Here is a 20,840-nt window from a genome sequence, read left to right on the forward strand (position 1 = left end):
TTTTTAAAACGTTAACAATAAGGGAACCAGGCAAAGGGAGGGAGTATGTACATATATATAACAATTTGCATTAAATTTAAAATATGAAATATCGAAGCTCAAAAAATCTGAAAGGAAAATAAAAGAAAAGATAAAGTGCCAAGCACATCTACGACAACTGAGCACACAGTTTGATCTCCAAGATACTCCTCATACAATAGTTACTACCATACTTGCCTCTAACAATTAGTCCACAAATTAAATTGTGAATTTACTAGTTGTAACATGTGCATTGATTCAAATAGATCAAAGTGTTGGGAATGGTCTCACATTGGTTGTTTGTGAAGAGTTAAATGAACTTAAAAGTCAGAGAGTCCCTCACTACTTGAGCTAGCCTTTAGGGTGCTGTAAGGCTTCCTCCTGGATGGACCAACATATCTAGGTTTTAGAACAACATAATGTTTAAACAAATGGTTTAAATTAGATAAAATTCCCTACATACCCTTGAAAATATTCATAAGACCTTATGTAACCTTAATTGCTTCATCCTCTACATGTTTGTGAGTTTTCATTTTGATCCTCTTTATCTCTATTCCATTTGTTGACCATGAGTAGACTATATTTTTTTTTAGAAAAATGACTATATTGCTCCATTGTCATACTTATGTGCTACCTACTTCACAAATCTCAATATGGAAACATTTATAATAAAATCAAATGGTATAAAATTATCTGACCAAAAAATTTTAAAAAAAATTAATTTTTTGAACAAATTTATTATTTTTTTTACTTCTCTGTCCCAAAATATAACAACTTCTACTACTCAAAAATTGCGACATGTAGGATGAGTTATTTTTTTCTGTCTCGGTGAAAAAAGTAATATGCCTTCAATACCGTGAGGGAAAGGTGAAAAGAACTTGTGAGCCAGACGTCAATGCGCCATTGCAAAAGGGCAGCGGTTTCGGAAGATCGATCAATGAGGGCGAGTGGTCGGGCATGGATCCAGTGATGGCAGAGATTATAGGATGCAGATCCTGTGGCGACAAGCAGCGAGAGCAAGGATCTAGTGATGACCGGTGCAAGGAGCATGCACCGACGGTGGCTGGAGTGATTGTTGGGCAATATCTCACCATAACATGGTGGAGGCAGAGGGAGGTAGATCACCAACATTCAACTTTTCTTCTCGTTACCTCAAGGTGCTCACCAATGACATTTCACAGCCGCTTAGCATTCGAGGTCATCGAACTCGACAATGTCAACAGTGTTAGGGATGATTATGAGAATGAGATGCTGCCAACATCCAGAACAACTCATTCGCATTGTGCTCTTGTCGTGCAGCCATGTGAAGCCCTCCCACGTCACAAGCTAATACAAGTAAAATACATAGATTAATGGTATGTTTTGAACTATATGCAAATTGTAATGGCATTGGCCTGAATATATGAAGTCTAATGGCATATAGAAAAGAAATGTTAGTATCTAATAAAATCATTTTTTATCATACAAAGTCATCAATTTTTTTTAAAAAAATATATCATCAACTATATTATCATTATCATATATTTCTTACACGATAGAACTACTCACATTTCAATATACGCAGGTAAATGAGAAAATATTAAGATTTCTACCTTTTCCAATATACATTAGATTTCTATATAGTAGGATATTTCCATACTTTAATTAAATATTATTTGCTGCAGTTGCTGCAAATAAAACAAAACAAAACTTAAATTATTGTTAATTTTATCATGCAGACGCACAGGCTAGCTACTGGGAGCACCAAATTGCGTGCCAATTTTCTAGCAAGACTCTAAAGTAGTGAAAATATTAATCTTTCTCGTCACCGGATTATGCCACGTCATTAGAATAATAAGAATCGTCCGATGCAACTGAGATTCAGCAGCTGCCGTTAGATCTTAGCTAGAACGGTCTCAGTAAAAAAATATTGGTGAAGGGTTTACAAGAGTCACAACCGGAAGGCTCGTGAATACGCAGCGTCCACGCGCCGGAACTCGGAAGGAGAGAATGAAAAATGATGGATTAAAAAGAAAAGGATCACAGCCAGAACTCCCAATTGGCTCCACCATCGTCTGATCGTCTCCTCGCCTCCTTCCAGGTTTTCCCGGCGCTGCGCCGTCTCTTCCGCCGCACTTTTAGATCACCACACATCACTGAGATCCCATGGCCATCAATGAAGCTGCAGCTGCTGATGGAAAGACACAAGGAGAACAGTAGAGATAGATGGAGGAGGGAATTGTGCTACCCGTGACTTGCCTACCAGCCAGGAGCAGTGGTGCTGGTCAATGGAGGTGGCCATAGAAGTAGGGGTGACAATTTTCTCGGTGGGTGCGGGCTCCCAACGGGGACCTGTCCCTACGGGGCCAAGGGAAGTTGGAGAATTTAACTCGCAGGTGAACAGCGACGGGGTCCCGTAATTTTCCGGGGGTGAGGGCGGGGCATGGAAGTAACCCGCGGGCCACCCATGGGACCCTGGATGGCCCATCAAAACGCATGAACAAAGCCGATTACTAGTATTGTGGTATGTAGGAAGATACAAACATAGATAGATTGATATATAGACTCTGATAGTAAGATGGATAGAACAAAGTGTTGACGGTCGTTAGCGATCAGTTTCGACTGTCAATATTACCAAAATAGAGGAGAACTAGTTATGCTTGCAATGCATATTTGTGTTAGAATAATAATATTCTACTAGTATAAGGTTACTAACCTTATACAGAGAATAACCATAAAGTGGAGGAGAAACGACATCAAATTAGACGATCAATCCATCGAACGATGTCGACATCAAATGACACATTGAATTGGGCCAAAATTCACAAGTTTGCGGTGTAGAGCAAAAGAGGAGACCACCTGCCGAAACTGGGCCAGGGAGGCCTAGCCCATGGTTCGACCCTCAGCGCCGTTGGATGCAGGGCTTCTTCTGGACGGTGTGGATTGCCTCCCTATGGCGGTTGGAGGGTAGTACCGACCTTTCCAACCTCCATAACCGTCATTACCTGCATATTTAAGGAGCTCACTCTCTCACTTTCTCCACACACTTCAAGCAAAGCTCTCTCATATTCTCTCAAGTTTAGGTTACTAGTCTCAAGCTAGTGGAGTTGGAATAGAATAGAAATCAGAGTCCGGAAATCTTCAGAAGAGTTCGGGTATGGCTCTACTAGCTCTCCTTTCTTCTTTTGTAAGACTTGTACTTTATTTAGAATATTCTTCTTTATACAATTCTGGTATTGAAATACTTTCCGAGTATATGAATGCCAACTTTACTTTATGTTCAAGTTGTATTGATTATACTGCTAGCTTTTCTGGGAGATGCATAGGTACGGGTATAATGTTTGCTTATTCAAATACTCTATGACATGACGATGATATTAGAGTAGTATCTGGTAGTTTAGGTGTGGTGTCTGGATTATTGGGTATCATTATTTGAGGTTATATGCTACAGATGAGAGGTGGGCCGCTGATGGTGACAGCTCAGTACGGGTATTCCTCCGCGTGTGTATATAGTCCTAAGTTAATTTCCTGGGGAGGGTACTCCTCTATATTTAGCCCCGGGTGTATGGTCATGATGGGCTGTCATAAGGAACTCGGCAGTCAGGGGTGGCTTCTCGAAGTTTCAGGAGGGCATCGGAAAGAGGGTATTAGTTAGTTAATCATATAACTAGGATGTATGTATAATATGTACACTAGAAGTATAGTACTAGATTCTTTTCTATTTTCTTTTCACTTAGCTTAGATAATTTAATATGAGAATGAGAAGTCCTATGCTTGTGTGTCATCCTACCCTTTGAATTATATTAACCGCTGCTTAGACTACGATTATTACAAATAAACATATAAATTATTAGTACGATTCTCTCTACTATAATCTTTCCACGGGATTAAACAAATACTATACCCTTGGAATACTCTCGGGTGAGATGCTACAATGGTATATCTGTGCGCTTGCGGATAAACTCTGTAACCATAATATACCAGGAGTATTTCTGCGCTATTGCTGGGAATTATATTTCTAGTAATGTTGTCAAGAAATACCAACAAGCATTTCTGGCGCCGTTGCCGGGGAAGATTTATAAAAGAGATTACCAGTACTAATACTTTATATGTACCTCTATGTCATCACTGTCCTTTGCAGGCTAACCTTGGTTGTTTTCACTTTTGTTGTGGAAACAGGGTAGTGCATGACTGGTTTCAACATGCCGGAAAACTTCAAGGAAAATCCAAAAGCTTTCTTTCGGAGCGTCAAGCCGCGAGTCGTCGCTCCTCAGAAAACTCTCCTGACAAAGAAACTAGCCATACCAGCGCCACCAACTTTCATGACTATGGCTGAGAAGACACTTTGTGAATTCGCTGCTCCATTTGCTGACAAAGTGGCCTTTGGGCCGCAAATCAACATGGGAGACGTGGATTTCGATCTAAAGTCCAGCCTCATCATGATGGCGCAGGCTAGCATGTTCTGCGGCAAGCCTAACGAGGATGCCAATGCTCACCTGCAACAGTTCCTGAAGATCTGCAGCACATACACTATAAAGGGAGTCAGTCCTGACACCGTCAGGCTGCGGCTGTTTCCGTTTTCCCTCCTTGGGAAAGCAAAGCAGTGGTTTTATGCCAACCGTATTATGATCAACACTTGGGACAAATGCTCTACGGCATTCTTATCAAAATTCTTCCCGATGGGCAAAACCAACGCCCTTCGTGGGAGAATTTCGAGTTTCCAGCAGACGAGGGATGAGTCCATTCCTGAGGCGTGGAAACGACTTCAGGAATATGTGGCCGCCTGTCCTCATCATGGGATGGACGGCTGGTTTATCCTGCATAACTTCTATAGCGGACTCACTCCCACGTCTCGCGACCGCCTAGACGCAGCAGCTGGAGGAGCATTTTTCTCTAAGATGGTTCGGGGAGCTGTCGACTTGATAGAGAAAATGGTCTCCAATAAGGGTTGGAGCGAGGAACGACTCCAAACCCGTCAACGAGGCATGCACACCGTCAAGGAGATGGAGATGCTTGCTGCCAAGCTGGACCTCCTCATGAAACACTTGGACGACCACGACAAGAGGCCACAAGGCACCATCAAGGTCTTGGACTCACACGTCACGTGTGAGGTCTGCAGCAGCACGAGTCGCTCTGGGAATGACTGTCCGGAAACCTGCGAAGAGGCGATGTACATGGGCAACAACAACAACAACGAGTATCATCCACAAGGAGGTCAGGGGTGGAACCAGCCACGCCCATATTACCAAGGAGGTAACAACAACAGTAATTTTTCTAACCAACCCTCCTTCAAAGATCTCGTCTTTGCGCAAGCTAAAACCACTAATGCTCTTAGCAAAAAGCTACCTGATAATGACAAGGTCTTAGAGAATATAAATGTTAAGCTAGATGGCTTCGCTTCTGCATTCCAAAACCAGCTAAGCTTGAATAAGATGATTGAAACACAGCTAGCTCAATTAGCTGCTTTAGTACCTGCAAATGAGTATGGGAGGATTCCGGGGCAGCTCGAATCCTCCGTAGAAAATGTAAAGGCGATCACAACGAAGGGAGGTAAGTCCACTCGTGATCCGCCATATCCTAACCATGCAGGGACTAGCAGTATTACAAGAGGAGCACCATCTGATAACACGGCTAACGAAGAGGTTCAGCCAAAGAAGACTGTGCCACAGGAGTACTGCGATACCAGGTTGCTACCATTTCCTCAAAGAAGCAGGAAACCGTCAGTGGACGAGCAGTTCGCTCGTTTTGTTGAACTAATCCAAAAGATCCATATCAACGTGCCATTGTTGGATGCTATGCAAGTGCCAACATACGCGCGTTACCTCAAGGATATCCTCGACAACAAAAGACCGCTCCCGACAACTAAGGTGGTCAAGCTGACGGAGCAGTGCTGCAATGTCATACTCCACAAGCTCCCGTAAAAGAAGAAGGATCCGGGGTGTCCCACGATCACCTGCTCGATCGGGAGATAGCAATTCTACCAAGCCCTCTGTGACTTAGGAGCAAGCGTAAGCGTCGTGCCCATAGATATCTTCGACAAGCTCAACTTCACGGTGTTGGCATCAACACCGATGCACCTGTAGTTGACCAATTCATTGGTCCGTTACCCAACTAGGATAGCGGAGGATGTGCCGGTCACGATACGGGATTTCTTCATCCCGGTTAATTTCGTGGTGCTCAACATGGACACTGAAAAGGAGACGCCACTCATTCTGGGGCGTCCGTTTCTTAGCACCGCACAAGCCAACATTGATGTGGGAACGGGGAGTATCTATTTCCATATCAACGGGAAAGAAGAGAAGTTTGAGTTTCAGCCGAGAACCGAACAATGCTGCATGGTCCGGATCAAATACGTGCCAAACCCGCAGAAATATTCAAGTGGTCGAAGTGGAGCCACCCAAGACGTACAGCCTGGTAAAATTCATGTAGAATTTATGGAGAAAGAAACAACGATTCCCAGGAACCGTTATTCGAAGACGCCGGTAAAACCCAATACACTGGCTAAGAAGCTAGAGAAACCAGCTTAGAAGAAGCTGTCTCCCGCACCAAAACCAAAGAAGGTGTGGAAGAAAAAGCCAAAGACGCCCGCTCCACCACCTCCAGAGACGGGTGGAAATTCCGTGAGCTAAACTAAAAGGAGGAATGATCTTGCACGTCGGACCCAAAAATGACACGACCTTCGTCAACAGATAAATTGGTATGTATCAGCATATTTATTTCCATCAATTTGAATTTTTGCATCAATGCATGTTTGAATTTCAAAATTTGCATTAAGAATTGAATTTTGAGGGAATCCTTTCAAATGAATTTTTCAAAGCAAACAAAAATAAAATTTTCGTTGAAAATTTGTTGTGCCACGACCACACTGACCGTTGTAATCTAACAGCCAAAAGTGGGGCTGGTTGGGCCCACCAGGGGTTCGGCCGAACCCCTGGTTCGGCTGAACCGGCTAGGCAACGGTTACCTACCACTCTTGGCAGGGTAACGACTAATGGGGCCCACATGTCATTTCTGACCGTTGTGGTTGCCCTATATAAGCCGGCCAGCTGTGAGTGGGAATTCCCCCCATTTCAACACATTTTCATTCCCTCTCTAAGTTTTGCTCTCAAAATTCATTCAAGCTTTGATAGTTTCCCTCAAATTCAAAAACTTAGTTGCATAGACACAAGTTGCTTTGGTGAAACTAACTGGCGGGTGAAACTTTTGCTGTTCTAACCCCCGCCGATTTAGTCCGTTCTTGCTCCTTTGTACAGAATGAGGAGGCAGCTGTCTCGTCTGTTCAAGAAGGGACCCGGCTCTCCATCAAGTCATCATGAAGAGTCCCGCTCGTTCATCCTCCGACGTCTCGATGGAAGATGCTGACGTTCCACAACGTCTCTTGAGCGACGCCGACCTTGACCTTGTCGGTGATCAGGAAAAACAACCCTACTACATGCTGACGGACCGAGAGTATGCTCACACGCGAGAATACTCTCTGGAGCTGCTGAAAAATATAGGTATGGATACTGACTTTCGTGCTATTTGGAAAGCTGTTGGTTGGCAGAGATTTGCTGTGGTAGATGAGCCTGGTTCTCGTTTGCTTACTTTGCAATTTTTGTGCACTTTGAAAGAAATAGAAGATGGAATTTCCTTTCGCTTTTTTCATGCTGAGTATACACTTTCATGGAAAGGATTAAGTACACTTCTTGGTTTTCACGATTCTTGTAAAATCGATCTTCGGAAAGAAATTTCCGGGTTCGAGAAAAACAGATTTTGGGAAGACATTTCTAGTGCTCCAATTTTCAAGATACCTAGGACGAATGATATCCATAATCCTGCACATAGGCTTATGCACAAATGGATTGCTATAACTCTGTTTCCTAGAGGTGATCTTAGACCTATTAGAGATGATGAATTGATTATCATGTTTGCCATGGTTAGGAAAATTAAAGTTGCTCCTGTGAAATGTATGATAAGGCAATGGTTAGAGAGTATAAGGTTTTCTTCTCCTGTTGAGTGCACTTCCTTGATTACTCGCATAGCAAAGGGACTAGGGGTCATTAACAATGATCAAATTGATTATATCTCAGCCGCTCGTCCCTGTATCGATGAGAATTATCTAGTGCAAGGGCACATTCTTAAACATGGAATAGATGGATCTTTATATACTTTTTCCCGGGTTGTACGAATGAAATCCCGTTACCTAACGCGGGATATCATTTGTACAACTGTCATGAACTAACCATTCCCCTGCAGACCATAGAAGAATCTCATGCAGGTGGAACATACAGGGAGACACGAAACATAGCAAGAAATGAACGAGAAGGGTCATTATCCTCAAGACTTGTGCAGATGTATGAGGCAGGATGGAAGCCAACTGGGGATGCGCCCGGATGGACCCAAGCTCCACGCCACAGCATCGAGTCTCGAGATGGGAGAGTGCCAGTGAGAACCGATGGCGGGCGCCTCATGACATACAGTGGGGAGGCATGAGCAATCAGTCCCCCAGATCAAGTGGTATGCCTCCATCTCCCATTGAATGGCGCTCGAGTTCCTCTCGTTGGGACTTGGGTGAAATCACCAGGAGAATGGATACCCTTGATATGCAGACAGGAGAGATCCAACACAACCTCGAGGAACACATAGCGCAAATGCAAGAATGGCAACAGAGTGCTGATGCTCAGTTCACCAACATCAATAACCTGATGCAGCAACAGCATGACAACCTTCAAGCGTACTTCTGCTTCTAGGGGTTCAATCCTTACCAAGGACCCTGAGCGAAAGCCAAGCTTGGGGGGGGGAGATCTCTAAGGTAACTTGTATCACATTGCATATTTCTCTTTTGAATTGCATTCTATAAATTAGAAAACAACATAAAAATTTGCAAAATAGAAAATACCAAAAAGATAGGTTAGATTTTATTATGCTAGGTAAGACAAACTAGTTCTCTTTGATGAAATGATGAATAGTTGTTCTGTTTTATATCTCTGATATATGGGTTCATAGGTAAGTGCTCTCTCAAAAATTAAATATGAGTAGCCAACAATTATCTGGGAACCTAGGGTAAATGAGCTGCATTTGCTAATCTGAGTCTTAGTTGTTGCGAGATATGAGATAGTAAATAAGAGTTGCTATGATCTTGTCCTAAGCTTGACTTGAATTCCGGATGTTTTCTTTTTTCAAAATGATAAATTTATGAAGTTCCTCATTTGATATAAATTCCTACCAGAGCCAAAAATATTCCATAAAGATTAAACCATATACATTTTGGTTACTTGCCATTCCATTGAACTTTGTCAAATTCTTGTGACTTTTGTAGATACTTCTCATGCTCTATGATCAAGATCATACACCCACATATATGCACATGCTAAACTCCTATACTGGGAGCTAGCAGTTATCCATTCCATTTCCATACTTCCACCAAAATAAATTCTCCATGCTTTTATGTGCTTTCTTCTCCTTAAAATAAAATCCTTTCTAAAAAAAAGAGAGAGAAGGAGGAGGGAAAGGCATGGTTATGAAAATAATAAAGTTATGCTTGTATGAGCATGATATAAAAAAATGGGGGAAGAGAAAATAATGTAGCCATGCCCTCTCCTTATTAATAAAAAGAAGAATAGGAATAGATTCTTTTCTATTTTCTTTCCACTTAGCTTAGATAATTTAATATGAGAATGAGAAGTCCTATGCTTGTGTGTCATCCTACCCTTTGAATTATATTAACCACTGCTTAGACTATGATTATTACAAGTAACATATAAATTATTAGTACAGTTCTCTCTACTATAATCTTCCCACGGGATTAAACAAATACGATACCCTTGGAATACTCTCGAGTGAAATGTTATAATGGTATATCCGTGCGCTTGCGGATAAACTCTGTAACCATAATATACCCGGAGTATTTTTGCGCCATTGTTGGGAATTATATTTCTAGTAATGTCGTTAAGAAATACCAATATATAGGTAGATAGAATGCAAGAAACATAGATAGATCGATATGTAGACTATACTTAGATAGATAGATAGATAGAATATGCTAGGTCGATAATCAGGTAGGTAGATAGACAAATATTATAGATGAATCAACAGAAAGGAATAAACTGATAGATAGATAGATAGATAGATAGGATGGATGAAAGATAGTCAAACAGACTTTAGATAGATACATAGATGAATTACTCGCCACCATAGTTTCTATAGGCACGCTTTCATCGTATAAATACATGTGATCCTCAATGAGGAACTCCAACACATCCCATGCATACAACAATTTGACCTTTTTATTTAAGAATTAGAGTAGAGTTAAAGATAGGAGAAGTGATCCGAAGTCACCATGCACACACAGACGAATTTAATGTTTCTCATTGCAGTCGTTGTGTCCCTCATGCTTTCTCAAGGTAAGAACAAATCAATCATTTCATACACGTTTCATCAGTCGCACTATCTTGCTAACAAAGCACTTATGTATATCCATAATATTGCTCCAAATGATTCTAATTAGTTAATATCATCTTCACTAAAACAAATCATTATTTTCTAATTAATATCATCTTCGTCTCAGGGGAGTCGCAACCATGCGGGCCATCAAGCATCGACGTCCAGCAGATCAACACCGGGAAGAAGGTCGGCACGCTCGACACGGTATTCCGGGTGACGGTGGAGAACAGGTGCATTTGCACGGTGAAGGCCGTCATCGTCCAAGCCAATGGCTTCACGAGCTCCATCCCCGTTGACCCCAAGCTATTCCGAAAGGCTGGGGACACAAGTTATGTCGTCGGTGATGGACAGCAGATTGCGAGTACCAATTCTGTCATGTTTGAATATGCCTGGAGTCACTACTTCGAGATCACTCCGGCTAGCGTGCAGGTTGAATGCTAAGCTGATTTAAGACATGCATTTCCTTTGTCACAAAAATATTGTAGGAAATATAAAATTGTTATTGATATCGCTGGTGAAGTTGTATAATGATTGGATTAATAAATTAAGGATTAATTGGTGTATGACCACTGAAAATATAGAATTGTATATTTGATTAACTTATTTAATTTTATAGGAAAAATGAAGTCATCTAGTTGAGTACTTTACTATAGTCGTTAATGGTAGTATTATACTACCAGTATTATATATCAACTAGGAAGGTAGCTCGCGCATACCCATCGTACGCAAAGTTTGATTTATTTATAAAAAAGATATATTAACAGGAGAATATCTGCCATGATTTCTCCATAAATTTTTTTTGTCAGCATTAATTAATTCTTTAATAATATTTTAACCTATTAGATTTATATTATATCAAATATAAGTAATATCTATAAGCAATTATTTATAATCTTCTTCATCATTTAAAAAGAAGGTAGATTTATTTTCTTTAGAAAACATGTCAACGAACGAAAGTAAAAGTAAGTGTAAAATAAAAATTAAGGTGTTTTCATTTGTTTAATTATATAATATATTATCATAATATGTTAAAGGATGAATTGGGTGGGACATTAAGCTACACGAAGTGCATGGGTTTATATAGCCTAATATGATTGATATATTTTGAGAGGCGATCTATCTATGAACATTTCATGTAGAGTGGATGAGAGGCTCCACGCAACCTAGTAGGAATATAATAACGACGAAATATCATTGCACAGTAATATTATTGGAATGTCATGTACCATAAATAAACACTTGTTAGAAATAATGGTTCTACCGATTTAAAAGGCATAGGAGCACACTTTTATTTCTGGTAGCTAGTCCAGGAATGACATGTTTCAATATAAGCAATATAATTAAAGAAGGAATTGATCTTCATACGTGTTAAGTATAGATGTGCATTAAGTCTTACAAAAAAATCTATTCTATACCACTGAGTTTGTTCGAGTTCAATGATTTACAATCGAAATTGTCGTTTTCTATAATATACCAACGACTTTATCAATTATTCTACAATACACCATTGGGCTGGGCCTTCTTTTCAAAAATACCCAAAATATCCTTATGAACATACAAGGCTAACCATTGATTTATCTCTTTAGAAGTTAAAAAAATATGAAAACTTTTATGTGCCATCCTTACACAATATGGAAATTTATATAGAAGTTTCAAGTTTTTTACATTTCTATTTTTTACAAAAAAATATAAATTATCTGATATATGCTATATAAAATACTTTTTATTGTTGATTTTATATATATCCTCTTCCATACACTACATAACATACTGATACACTGTGGAGAAACCGTTTGTAGTCCTGGTTCGTAACCCCCTTTAGTCCCGGTTGTCCAACCGGTAACACGAACCGGGACTAAAGATCGGTCAGTCACGTAGCCGGTTGATCCATCTTTAGACCCGGTTGGTGTTACTAACCGGGACTAAAGATCGGTGTGCCATTTTTTTTTATTTGCATGGCCCAGTTTGCTGCATGGTTGATTATATATATATATATATATATATATATATATATATATAGGGAGCGTATCCTATGCACACAGGCCCTCACATGTACACACCGTGTACACCAACTAAAAATTATCACAAAAAATTCTAGGAAAATTCATACATATACTTTCAATAGTATTACATCTACGTGCAAAGTCGCATCTTCAAATTCATTCTACATAGAGAATAACAAAAAAGATAAAATTCTGACAAAATTGCAACCTTAAAACTGTCAGATTTTTTGTTTTTTTTGTTACGGCTAAAATATAATGAATTTGACGTTAAGATTTTAACCCTAGGTGTAATACAATTGAAAGTATGTGTATGATTTTTTCTAGATTTTTTGATGACATTTTTTAGTTGGTGTGCACGTGTGTACACGTGAGGGCCTGTGTGCATAGGATATATTGCCATATATATATATATGCATGTTTACAATACATATATATGCATAATATATATGCATTGTAATATATATATATATATATATATTATGCACATATATAGAATACATATATATATATATATGTGCATATGTGTATATGTATAAATACATATATTACACACATATTTATAATTTAAAGCACTTAACATTTTATGTGCATATATGTTACCAAAATATATATTAACACTAAAGTAAATGTACGTACATATATAAATATATATACATGCATGTATAGTACAATTCATTTGATCGCTAGCTATAGCTACGACTTCGACGCCGGCGTTATGTCAGAAGAGGAAGGACCGACGTTATGAATTGTCGATCCGTCGTAGTAGAATTCACCATCGGGATTAAGGACTTCTTCGTTGATGAACCCCATCAGTTGTTCTTGAACAGCCGTGATAAAATCCTTGTGTGGGAGATTTTCCCTCATGTGAATACGCTATCATTCGAAAAATAATGACATATCAATATATGAAATTAATAAACAACTTAACAAATCGATACGCAATGAAATTTTGAATGGTTTATGTATACGTACATCGAGCTCTCGTGGGATGTATATTTGGTTTGATAGGCAGTGGGCATACTCGCATACGTAGTAGCTGCATAAGTTAGTTCCCTGGTCATGCTTTGCACACTACATGAGAAACGATGAGAGATTTAATATACTCTTTATATTAACTTTAATTAGAGATTCAATTCAATATAATTTTAGATCATGCATGTACTCACTAGAAAATGAAACCTCCGTCCAAGTTTTTCTTTCCAAGTCCCGCGGACCAATTGACGGAACCGATCCCAAGCCCTACATGTGCAGTTGCAAGCTATGATTAATTAATTATTACTCGAGATCAACATAATAGCAACAGAGTCCTGCCACTTTGGAATAGATGGCATTATATTACCTGTCTATCAGTTGGAAGACCTGGTCAAAAACCTTCTCTTTTTTCATTGAGTCGTACACAGTGACTCTGCATGCGTCCAAGTCGAAAAATAACAGGACCCAATGGAATCTGGAATATGCGTGAGATGAGATAAATAACAGAATGTACATGTTATATTGATGGAAATGAAATTTGTCTGAACGACAATAAAAACTCACTCTGTGTTGTACGGCGGTAGTATGAACGTCTTGAAATGCTACTGTGTTAGGAGATGGACGAGATTGTCCTCTGTGTCTTTCTCGTACTTGTCGATCATTTCGGTGTTGATTTTCCGAGGGTCGATGAACCCAGTATCGTAAACCCCCCGCCGTCGGGCCCTTTGAATCTCCATTCTACAACGATGAAAGGAAATTATTATTGTTTTCATATATGCCAGGAGCTAATTATTGAACGAAACAAATCGAACTCAAAGATACTTACAAAATCCATGCGCTCAGAAGAGAGACGTCGAGGGCGTCCAGATGGTACAGATCGAAGACATCCTTGAAATGGATCCATAGAACATCTTCTCCTTGCAAGAAGTCGGAGTTTCTAATCCTCGCTCCGAACACCTCTCTACCATTGGCGCTCATTTCCATGTACCGTTCATGGAACTTGTACATTTGTGTCGGTAGGGACTACAGCTGCTCAGGCCTGACAAGCGGTTTACCGAGTTCAAATTTGTATGCCACTTCCGCTTTTGGGATTGGTGCGGCTCCAACCAACTGATCCACAGTTAGACCGGTGTCCGAAATGAAATCCGTTATGCCAAAATCTTCGCCGGTCACCAACGGCTCGACCTCTTGGTTTGGCTGTTCTCCAAGCTAAGGAACTGGTTTGGACTTCTTGTAATAGGCTTTCCTAAGTGTTCGGTCATAGTCCGATAGCTTTAAGGCCTCCTTGTTTGCGGTGAAAATTCCCTGGAAGAACTTCACGCTCGAGTCAATAGGTATCTTCTTTTCAGGACTCCGAGGCTTAAGTTGGCTCTTCACTTCTCCTGCCACATAAGCGTCAAGCTCCTCTTGACTGCAATAAAAAATTCTCTCTCATATACCACATAAAAAATATTTTTTTCTAAAAACTAAATACAGCCAAAAAAAATTAAAACTTGTATACAAACTTTCATGTTATGTAAGGAGGCCACATAAAAATTTTCATATTTTTTTGAAACTTCTGATAAGATAAATCAATTGTTAATCTTGTATGTCTCTAAGGGTATTTTGGATATTTTTAAAAAGAAGGCCCAGCCCGATGGTGTATTGTAGAACAATCGATAAAGTCGCCAGTATATTATAGAAAGAAACCATGTCGATGGTAGATCGTTGAACTCAAACAAACTCAGTAGTATAAAATAGATTCTCTCTAAGTCTTACCCCCATCTTCACCAAAATTGCCAGCTAAAACCGCCCAACTAGGTGTGACAATTATATATTGGTGCTAATCAAATTTCTCTTTAAAGCACCATCATAAATAGAAGTTGGCATTATGGAATATGTACAACTTTTAATAGACTTTTAGTATATAATAGATGAAACCGATGTGTCTTAAAAAATGGTTTTGCATAGTGATACGCCAAGAACACATCCTAAACCCAAGTTAATTAACATTATCAGCCAGGTGGAAAAAAATGCTTTATTAAGAGGGTACATGATTTTCATGATTTTCAGATACGACAGATAGATCCACAAGGTTTCCAATTCCTTGCATGCGAGAGCAAGAGCCTTGTTAGCTGAACACGGAAGACAAAGGAGTAGGCTGAACCGCTGAAGTTTTATAGAGTACAGAGTTAACCCTGATTTGCTCCGACCATTTGTCATTGGCAGAGAATGTCAATTTACAATTCAAGGAAACATGCATGAGCCTTTGAGCTATGTATAGGTCATCTCAACAATGCAGTTGTAACATAGGACAATATTTGTTCCTGTCATCAGGTACTAGTGGTTACGATGCGCACTTGATTTCTGGTAGCTAGTCCAGGAATGATATGTTTCAATGTAAGCAGTTATAGAAGGAATTGATCTTCATACGGGTTAAGTAGAGATGTATATTAAGTCTTACCCCCATCTTCACCAAAATTGCCAGCTAAAACCGCCTAACTAGGTGACAATTATACATTGGTGCTAATCAAATTTCTCTTTAAAGCACCATCATAAATAGAAGTTGACATTACAGAATATGTACAACTTTTAAGTGGTTGTGATAGTAAATCTGTCACCCGAACCATTCTAATTGTAAATTTTACAAATCACTGCTTGAAATTCTTAATATTAAAAAACAACCAAAGCTAAATGGATAGCCACAGATAAAATAAAAATAAAGGCAAAATTTTCCATACCACAAGAATGGGCAGCACACTTTGTGAAAAATATATTTTACCCGTAGAAAAGCACAAACATTGAACTGTTAAGTTTTTACCAAGAACTTTTTTTTTCCCTAGAAATGGGAGTACAGCTTTCCAAATTTCCTGGTCTCTGACATTATTCCGAGACAACAATGTCACCATCATCACTACACTCTACAAATAAAGCCCAATCCCCTGGAAATCCAACCACAAACACTGCGACTGCAAACAAAAACCATGGAACCGAAATCGAAGCCTCTCCTTGCCCTCCTCTGCCTCATGATCGCCAAAGGTAATCAATCATCAAAACCAATAATTATCTTCTCATCACAAATTCACAATGTCCCTCTCTTCTAGCAATCAAGAAATCAAATCCTCACATTACCGTTCTACTTCTTCTCATCACAAATTTACAATGGATGCATCGTGCATGCATGTCTTTGTATACGGATTACCAGGCAACTGCGTGTGCTTGCGCTGCATGAACGACTACGTCGTCGTCGACCAGCAGCTGGTGGAGAACGATCACGGCGAGGTCGTCGTCTGCGGTGGCGAACACACGCTGTACACGTTCAGGGTGACGGTGACGAACCGGTGCTGCTGCGAGGTGAGCAGCGTCGTCGTGGCGGCGCCAAGGTTCCGGAGCGCCGTCCCGGTGGAGCCGAGGCTGTTCCGGCGCATTGCCGGCGGGGAGGAGAAGGGCTACTACCTCGTTGGCGACGGCGAGGCGATCCCGAACAACGGGTCGAGCGTCACCTTCTTCTACGCGTGGAGCACCGTGTTCAGGATGGATGTCGTCAGTATGACTGTCTCTAAATACCGGTAGGAGCTACTAGAATTTACAGGTATCCCTGGGGCCAAAAACTCTAGGAACAGCCAAAAAACTTTAGGGATCGGGTTTCCCTAGAGTGAACCCTAGGGAATTGCCCCTAGGGAAGCATTCTACATGAACTAACTGGTTCCCTTGGGTTTTCTTCGTACTACTCTGAGGAAAGAAACTTTCCACGTGTTTCAAAAGGTAGGGATTGAATGCCACCTGAATAGAAAAAAATCCAACGTGGAAAGTGGTACAGCACCCTAGGGAACATTTTTATTGGAGTAGTTCATTTAGAAATTAATGCAGATTAATTTAGCTCTTGATTAATCGTTGATGAGTTTTATTTGTTTATTTTATTTCTTTTGCAAACAAGCCAGTAAGCATTCCAATCATATTTTTGTAACTTGCTTGAACAATATATAATATATAAATATACTGCATTACAAAGTTAATCTCAACAGTAAAAATTGGGAGTACATGCAGAGTTGCCCATAGAAAAACAAAAGAAAAAAACACACACGCAGAGGGAGAGTACATCCAGAGTTGAAAATTGACGAACACTTAATAGATCGTGCCTTGGCTCTCTCAAAAGACATAATAAAAGACAAATATAGCCTTCTGCAGTAGTTGTATCCAATGCAAATGGTACGTAATAGCACTTCCAGAAGTCATCAAGCTGCAAAATGAGTAGGAAGGTTGAAGAAAATAAGTAATTATGGAAATCTGCAGCTACATACGTGGGATTCTCTATTTGTTCAATATAATAAGCACATGATTTCTAGCTTTGATTACTAACCGCAGTAATATGATTCATTAATTTATCAAGTTTTGCAAGCGTAGCTCAAGTTCTTGACTTCTCGGCCTTACCAATCTGCATCAAGCACCGAATCCACAAAAAAAAAAAATCAAAACTTCAAAATATGCACAGGAAATTAAATATCTGCTCGAGTACCTTTTTTTTTAAATCAAATCAAATATATTGACCCGGCTTTTGGAGAAAGCCCAAAACACCAAACAGAGTCTTTTACAGGAAAAAAAACAGCTTAAGGAAACTAAACTGGCTGGGAATTCCAGCTTACAGACATTCGGCACAGCAAAAACATCAGATAGCCATCAACATCAAACCGCACCCACTGGGCTAAAATTGGAACTACAGGGATGCAAGCAAATCTCTAATTCTAAGATGATTAAGCTTCTTCAAGATTGCCTCACACCAATCTCCCAGCACTGCTTGTTCCTCCTTTCCTAGCAGAATGCCCCATTTCTGTGCAAAAGACAAAGCTTTGTAAACAGTTTGCAAAGGAGAGGAAACCAAATTATTTTCAAACACCCAATCATTCCTAATTATCCAGAGAACCCAACAGACACGCCCTAACAGGAAAATCCAGAGTCTATGTTCTTTCCTTTTATCCCAAACCCTAACCCAATCCCAGAAATTGGCAGGATGAAACTGAATATTCAGGGCCTCTTTGATAACACACCAAACAAAAACTGCCAAAGGGCAACAGAAGAGAACATGGCTGGTAGTTTCAACATTACCACACAATTTATAGAATTTATCACCCCCCTTCCAGTTCCTCTAAACTAGTTGTTTAGCACAAGGTAACCTCCCTTTCCCAACCAGAAAAAGGAAATGCTTGATCTTGAGAGGGAGCTTGCATTTCCAAATCTCCCATAAGTCTGCATCCCTTATACCCCCAAAAGTCAAGATCCTATACATAGATTTAGTAGAAAAGACTTTTTTCTTATTATGAGGCCAAACAATTTGGTCATCTCTTTTATCCAAACAAACCCCCTGAATGAGTTGCTTCAATTGGGCAAGTTCAGTTTATCTCTGAGAGTTCAGATTTCTTCTAAATTCTAGATCCCAGTCTCTCCCATTGAACACTTCACTCACAAGAGCCCCTTGCTGGTAGCTGATCTCAAAAAGGTCAGGGAACCTAATTTTGAGAGGAATATCACCACACCACACATCTTTCCAGAAAAATACATGATTTCCCTTATGAACCTGTTTCTCCACAAGTCTTTCAACCCAAGTCTTGCAATGAAGCAGCCCTTTCCAAAATTGAGAGCCTTCCATAGCAGAACTGCTAAAGAAACTAGCATTGTTCAAATACTTCTTTCTGAGAATCTCTATGCACTTATCTGCAGAATCATTTTCTAACTTGATGATCCATTTACTCAAAAGACAAATATTCATGATCCTTGTGTCTAAAAACCCCATTCCACCATAATCCTTAGGTCTGCAGAGGGCCTCCCACTTAATCATATGGTATTTTTTCTTGTCACTCAGGCCTTGCCAATAAAAATTGCTCCTAGCAGTATCCATTTCTCAGGTAACCAATAAAACCCCATGGTATACATTGGAATACTAGACAGACAAGAGTTGATTTTTATCCCCCTCCCCCCATAAGTGAGATAACCACTTTTCCAGGATTGTAATCTTTTTTCTACTTTCTGGGTAACACAAGCAAAATCCCTCAAAATAAGTTTCCCTGTATGCATAGGAAACCCTAGGTAGGTAACAAGTAATTTGCCTACTTTACAATTCAACATATCTGCAAATTTCAGCTCCTCCTCTTCATCCATACCAAACCCATACATTTCACTCTTTTGATAGTTAATTTTCATCCCCGACATTTCTTCAAAACAGAAAAGCAGGAATTTCAGCACTAGCACATTGTGATCCCCAGCCTTCACAAATAAGATGGTATCATCGGCATACTGAAGATGAGTAATCGCTCCTTCTACCAAGTCAGGAACCAAACCCTCCAAGACTCCACTCTCTTTTGCTTTGTCCATGATAACTGCCAGGGCATCACCTACTAGATTAAACAAGATAGGGGACAAAGGATCACCCTGCCTTAACCCCCTAAAGGTCTTGAAAGAATAACCCTGTTCACCATTTATGTTGATGCTCACCTTCCCCCCCTCTGTTATCTTTTTAATCCAACCAATCATCAATGGATCAAAGTTCTTTTTCCTCATCACTTCATACAGAAATTCCCATCTCACCCTATCATAAGCCTTTTCAAAATCTATCTTAAAAATAATTCCAGCATCCCCCCTAGTATGCACTAAATGCATTACTTCATGCAGAATCACACATCCATCTAGGATGTTTCTTCCAGGGATAAAGGCAGTCTGGGACCAACTAATCACTTTATCAGCCACCTCTGTCATTCTCTGAGTCACAGCTTTAGTCAGAATCTTTAGGATAACATTTTGCAAGCAAATGGGTCTGTATTGATTAATAGTATTTGCATCCTTAATCTTTGGCAAAAGAAAAATTACCCCATAGTTAACCCTATCTATATCTAGCACACCCTTATGCAGATCATCAAGAATTTCCTTAACCAGATCCCTGTACTGAGGCCACATATGTTTATAAAATCCCACAGGGAATCCATCAGGACCAGGAGCAGTATTGGACTTCATTGTTTTGATCACATCATCTATTTCTAACAAAGTAAAAGGTCTGATGCTGTGTGACCGCTCCTCATCTGACAAACTCAACTTATTTGTCCAAACATCATCCTGTAAGTGTACCTCTCTCTATGTCTCCCTGCCAAACAAAGCCTTATAGTACTCATAAATGTGCTGTTTAATCTGGTCTTGCTCAGTAATCATGTTATCCCCCTGCTGAAGGGAGAAAATATGGCTTTTTCTTTTCCTCCCATTAGCAGCCATATGGAAAAAGGAAGTATTGGAATCCCCCTGTAAGATCCATTTTTCACCCCCTCTCCTTTGCCACCAGATTTCCTCCTGGATGTAAATGTTCTCTAACTCTTTCTCCAATTCATACCTCTCCTTCCATTCAGATTCAAAAAGGTCCCTTTCATCTGCTCTTTGATCAAGTGAAGTTAGCTTTTGTTCTAAATCTTTCTTCTTCTTTCTCTGAAG

General features: G+C 39.9%; 3 protein-coding genes and 1 non-coding gene across 4 annotated transcripts; 3 read left to right on the forward strand and 1 right to left on the reverse strand.

Moving 5' to 3' along the window:
- The first annotated feature begins 4,325 nt into the window (after positions 1–4,325).
- On the forward strand, positions 4,326–5,918 carry LOC127756304 (uncharacterized). The gene has a single exon (XM_052281677.1). The coding sequence runs from the start codon at positions 4,326–4,328 to the stop codon at positions 5,916–5,918; it is 1,593 nt and encodes a 530-aa protein (XP_052137637.1).
- Positions 4,692–4,798, reverse strand: LOC127758256 (small nucleolar RNA R71). Its single transcript, XR_008013680.1, has one exon. It is a non-coding gene; the product is annotated as a small nucleolar RNA R71 (small nucleolar RNA).
- Positions 5,919–10,315: 4,397 nt separating the features above from the next.
- LOC127756656 (uncharacterized) lies at positions 10,316–10,860 on the forward strand. The gene is made up of 2 exons (XM_052282013.1): positions 10,316–10,379; positions 10,544–10,860. The coding sequence occupies exons 1-2, from the start codon at positions 10,316–10,318 to the stop codon at positions 10,858–10,860; spliced, it is 381 nt and encodes a 126-aa protein (XP_052137973.1).
- A 5,497-nt stretch (positions 10,861–16,357) lies between these two features.
- Positions 16,358–16,946, forward strand: LOC127756767 (uncharacterized). The gene is made up of 2 exons (XM_052282140.1): positions 16,358–16,412; positions 16,579–16,946. Exons 1-2 carry the CDS (start codon positions 16,358–16,360, stop codon positions 16,944–16,946), a joined length of 423 nt encoding a protein of 140 aa, XP_052138100.1.
- Positions 16,947–20,840: the final 3,894 nt, after the last annotated feature.

Source organism: Oryza glaberrima, chromosome 12 (genome assembly GCF_000147395.1).
Source record: "Oryza glaberrima chromosome 12, OglaRS2, whole genome shotgun sequence".
NCBI classification, from domain to species: domain Eukaryota; kingdom Viridiplantae; phylum Streptophyta; class Magnoliopsida; order Poales; family Poaceae; genus Oryza; species Oryza glaberrima.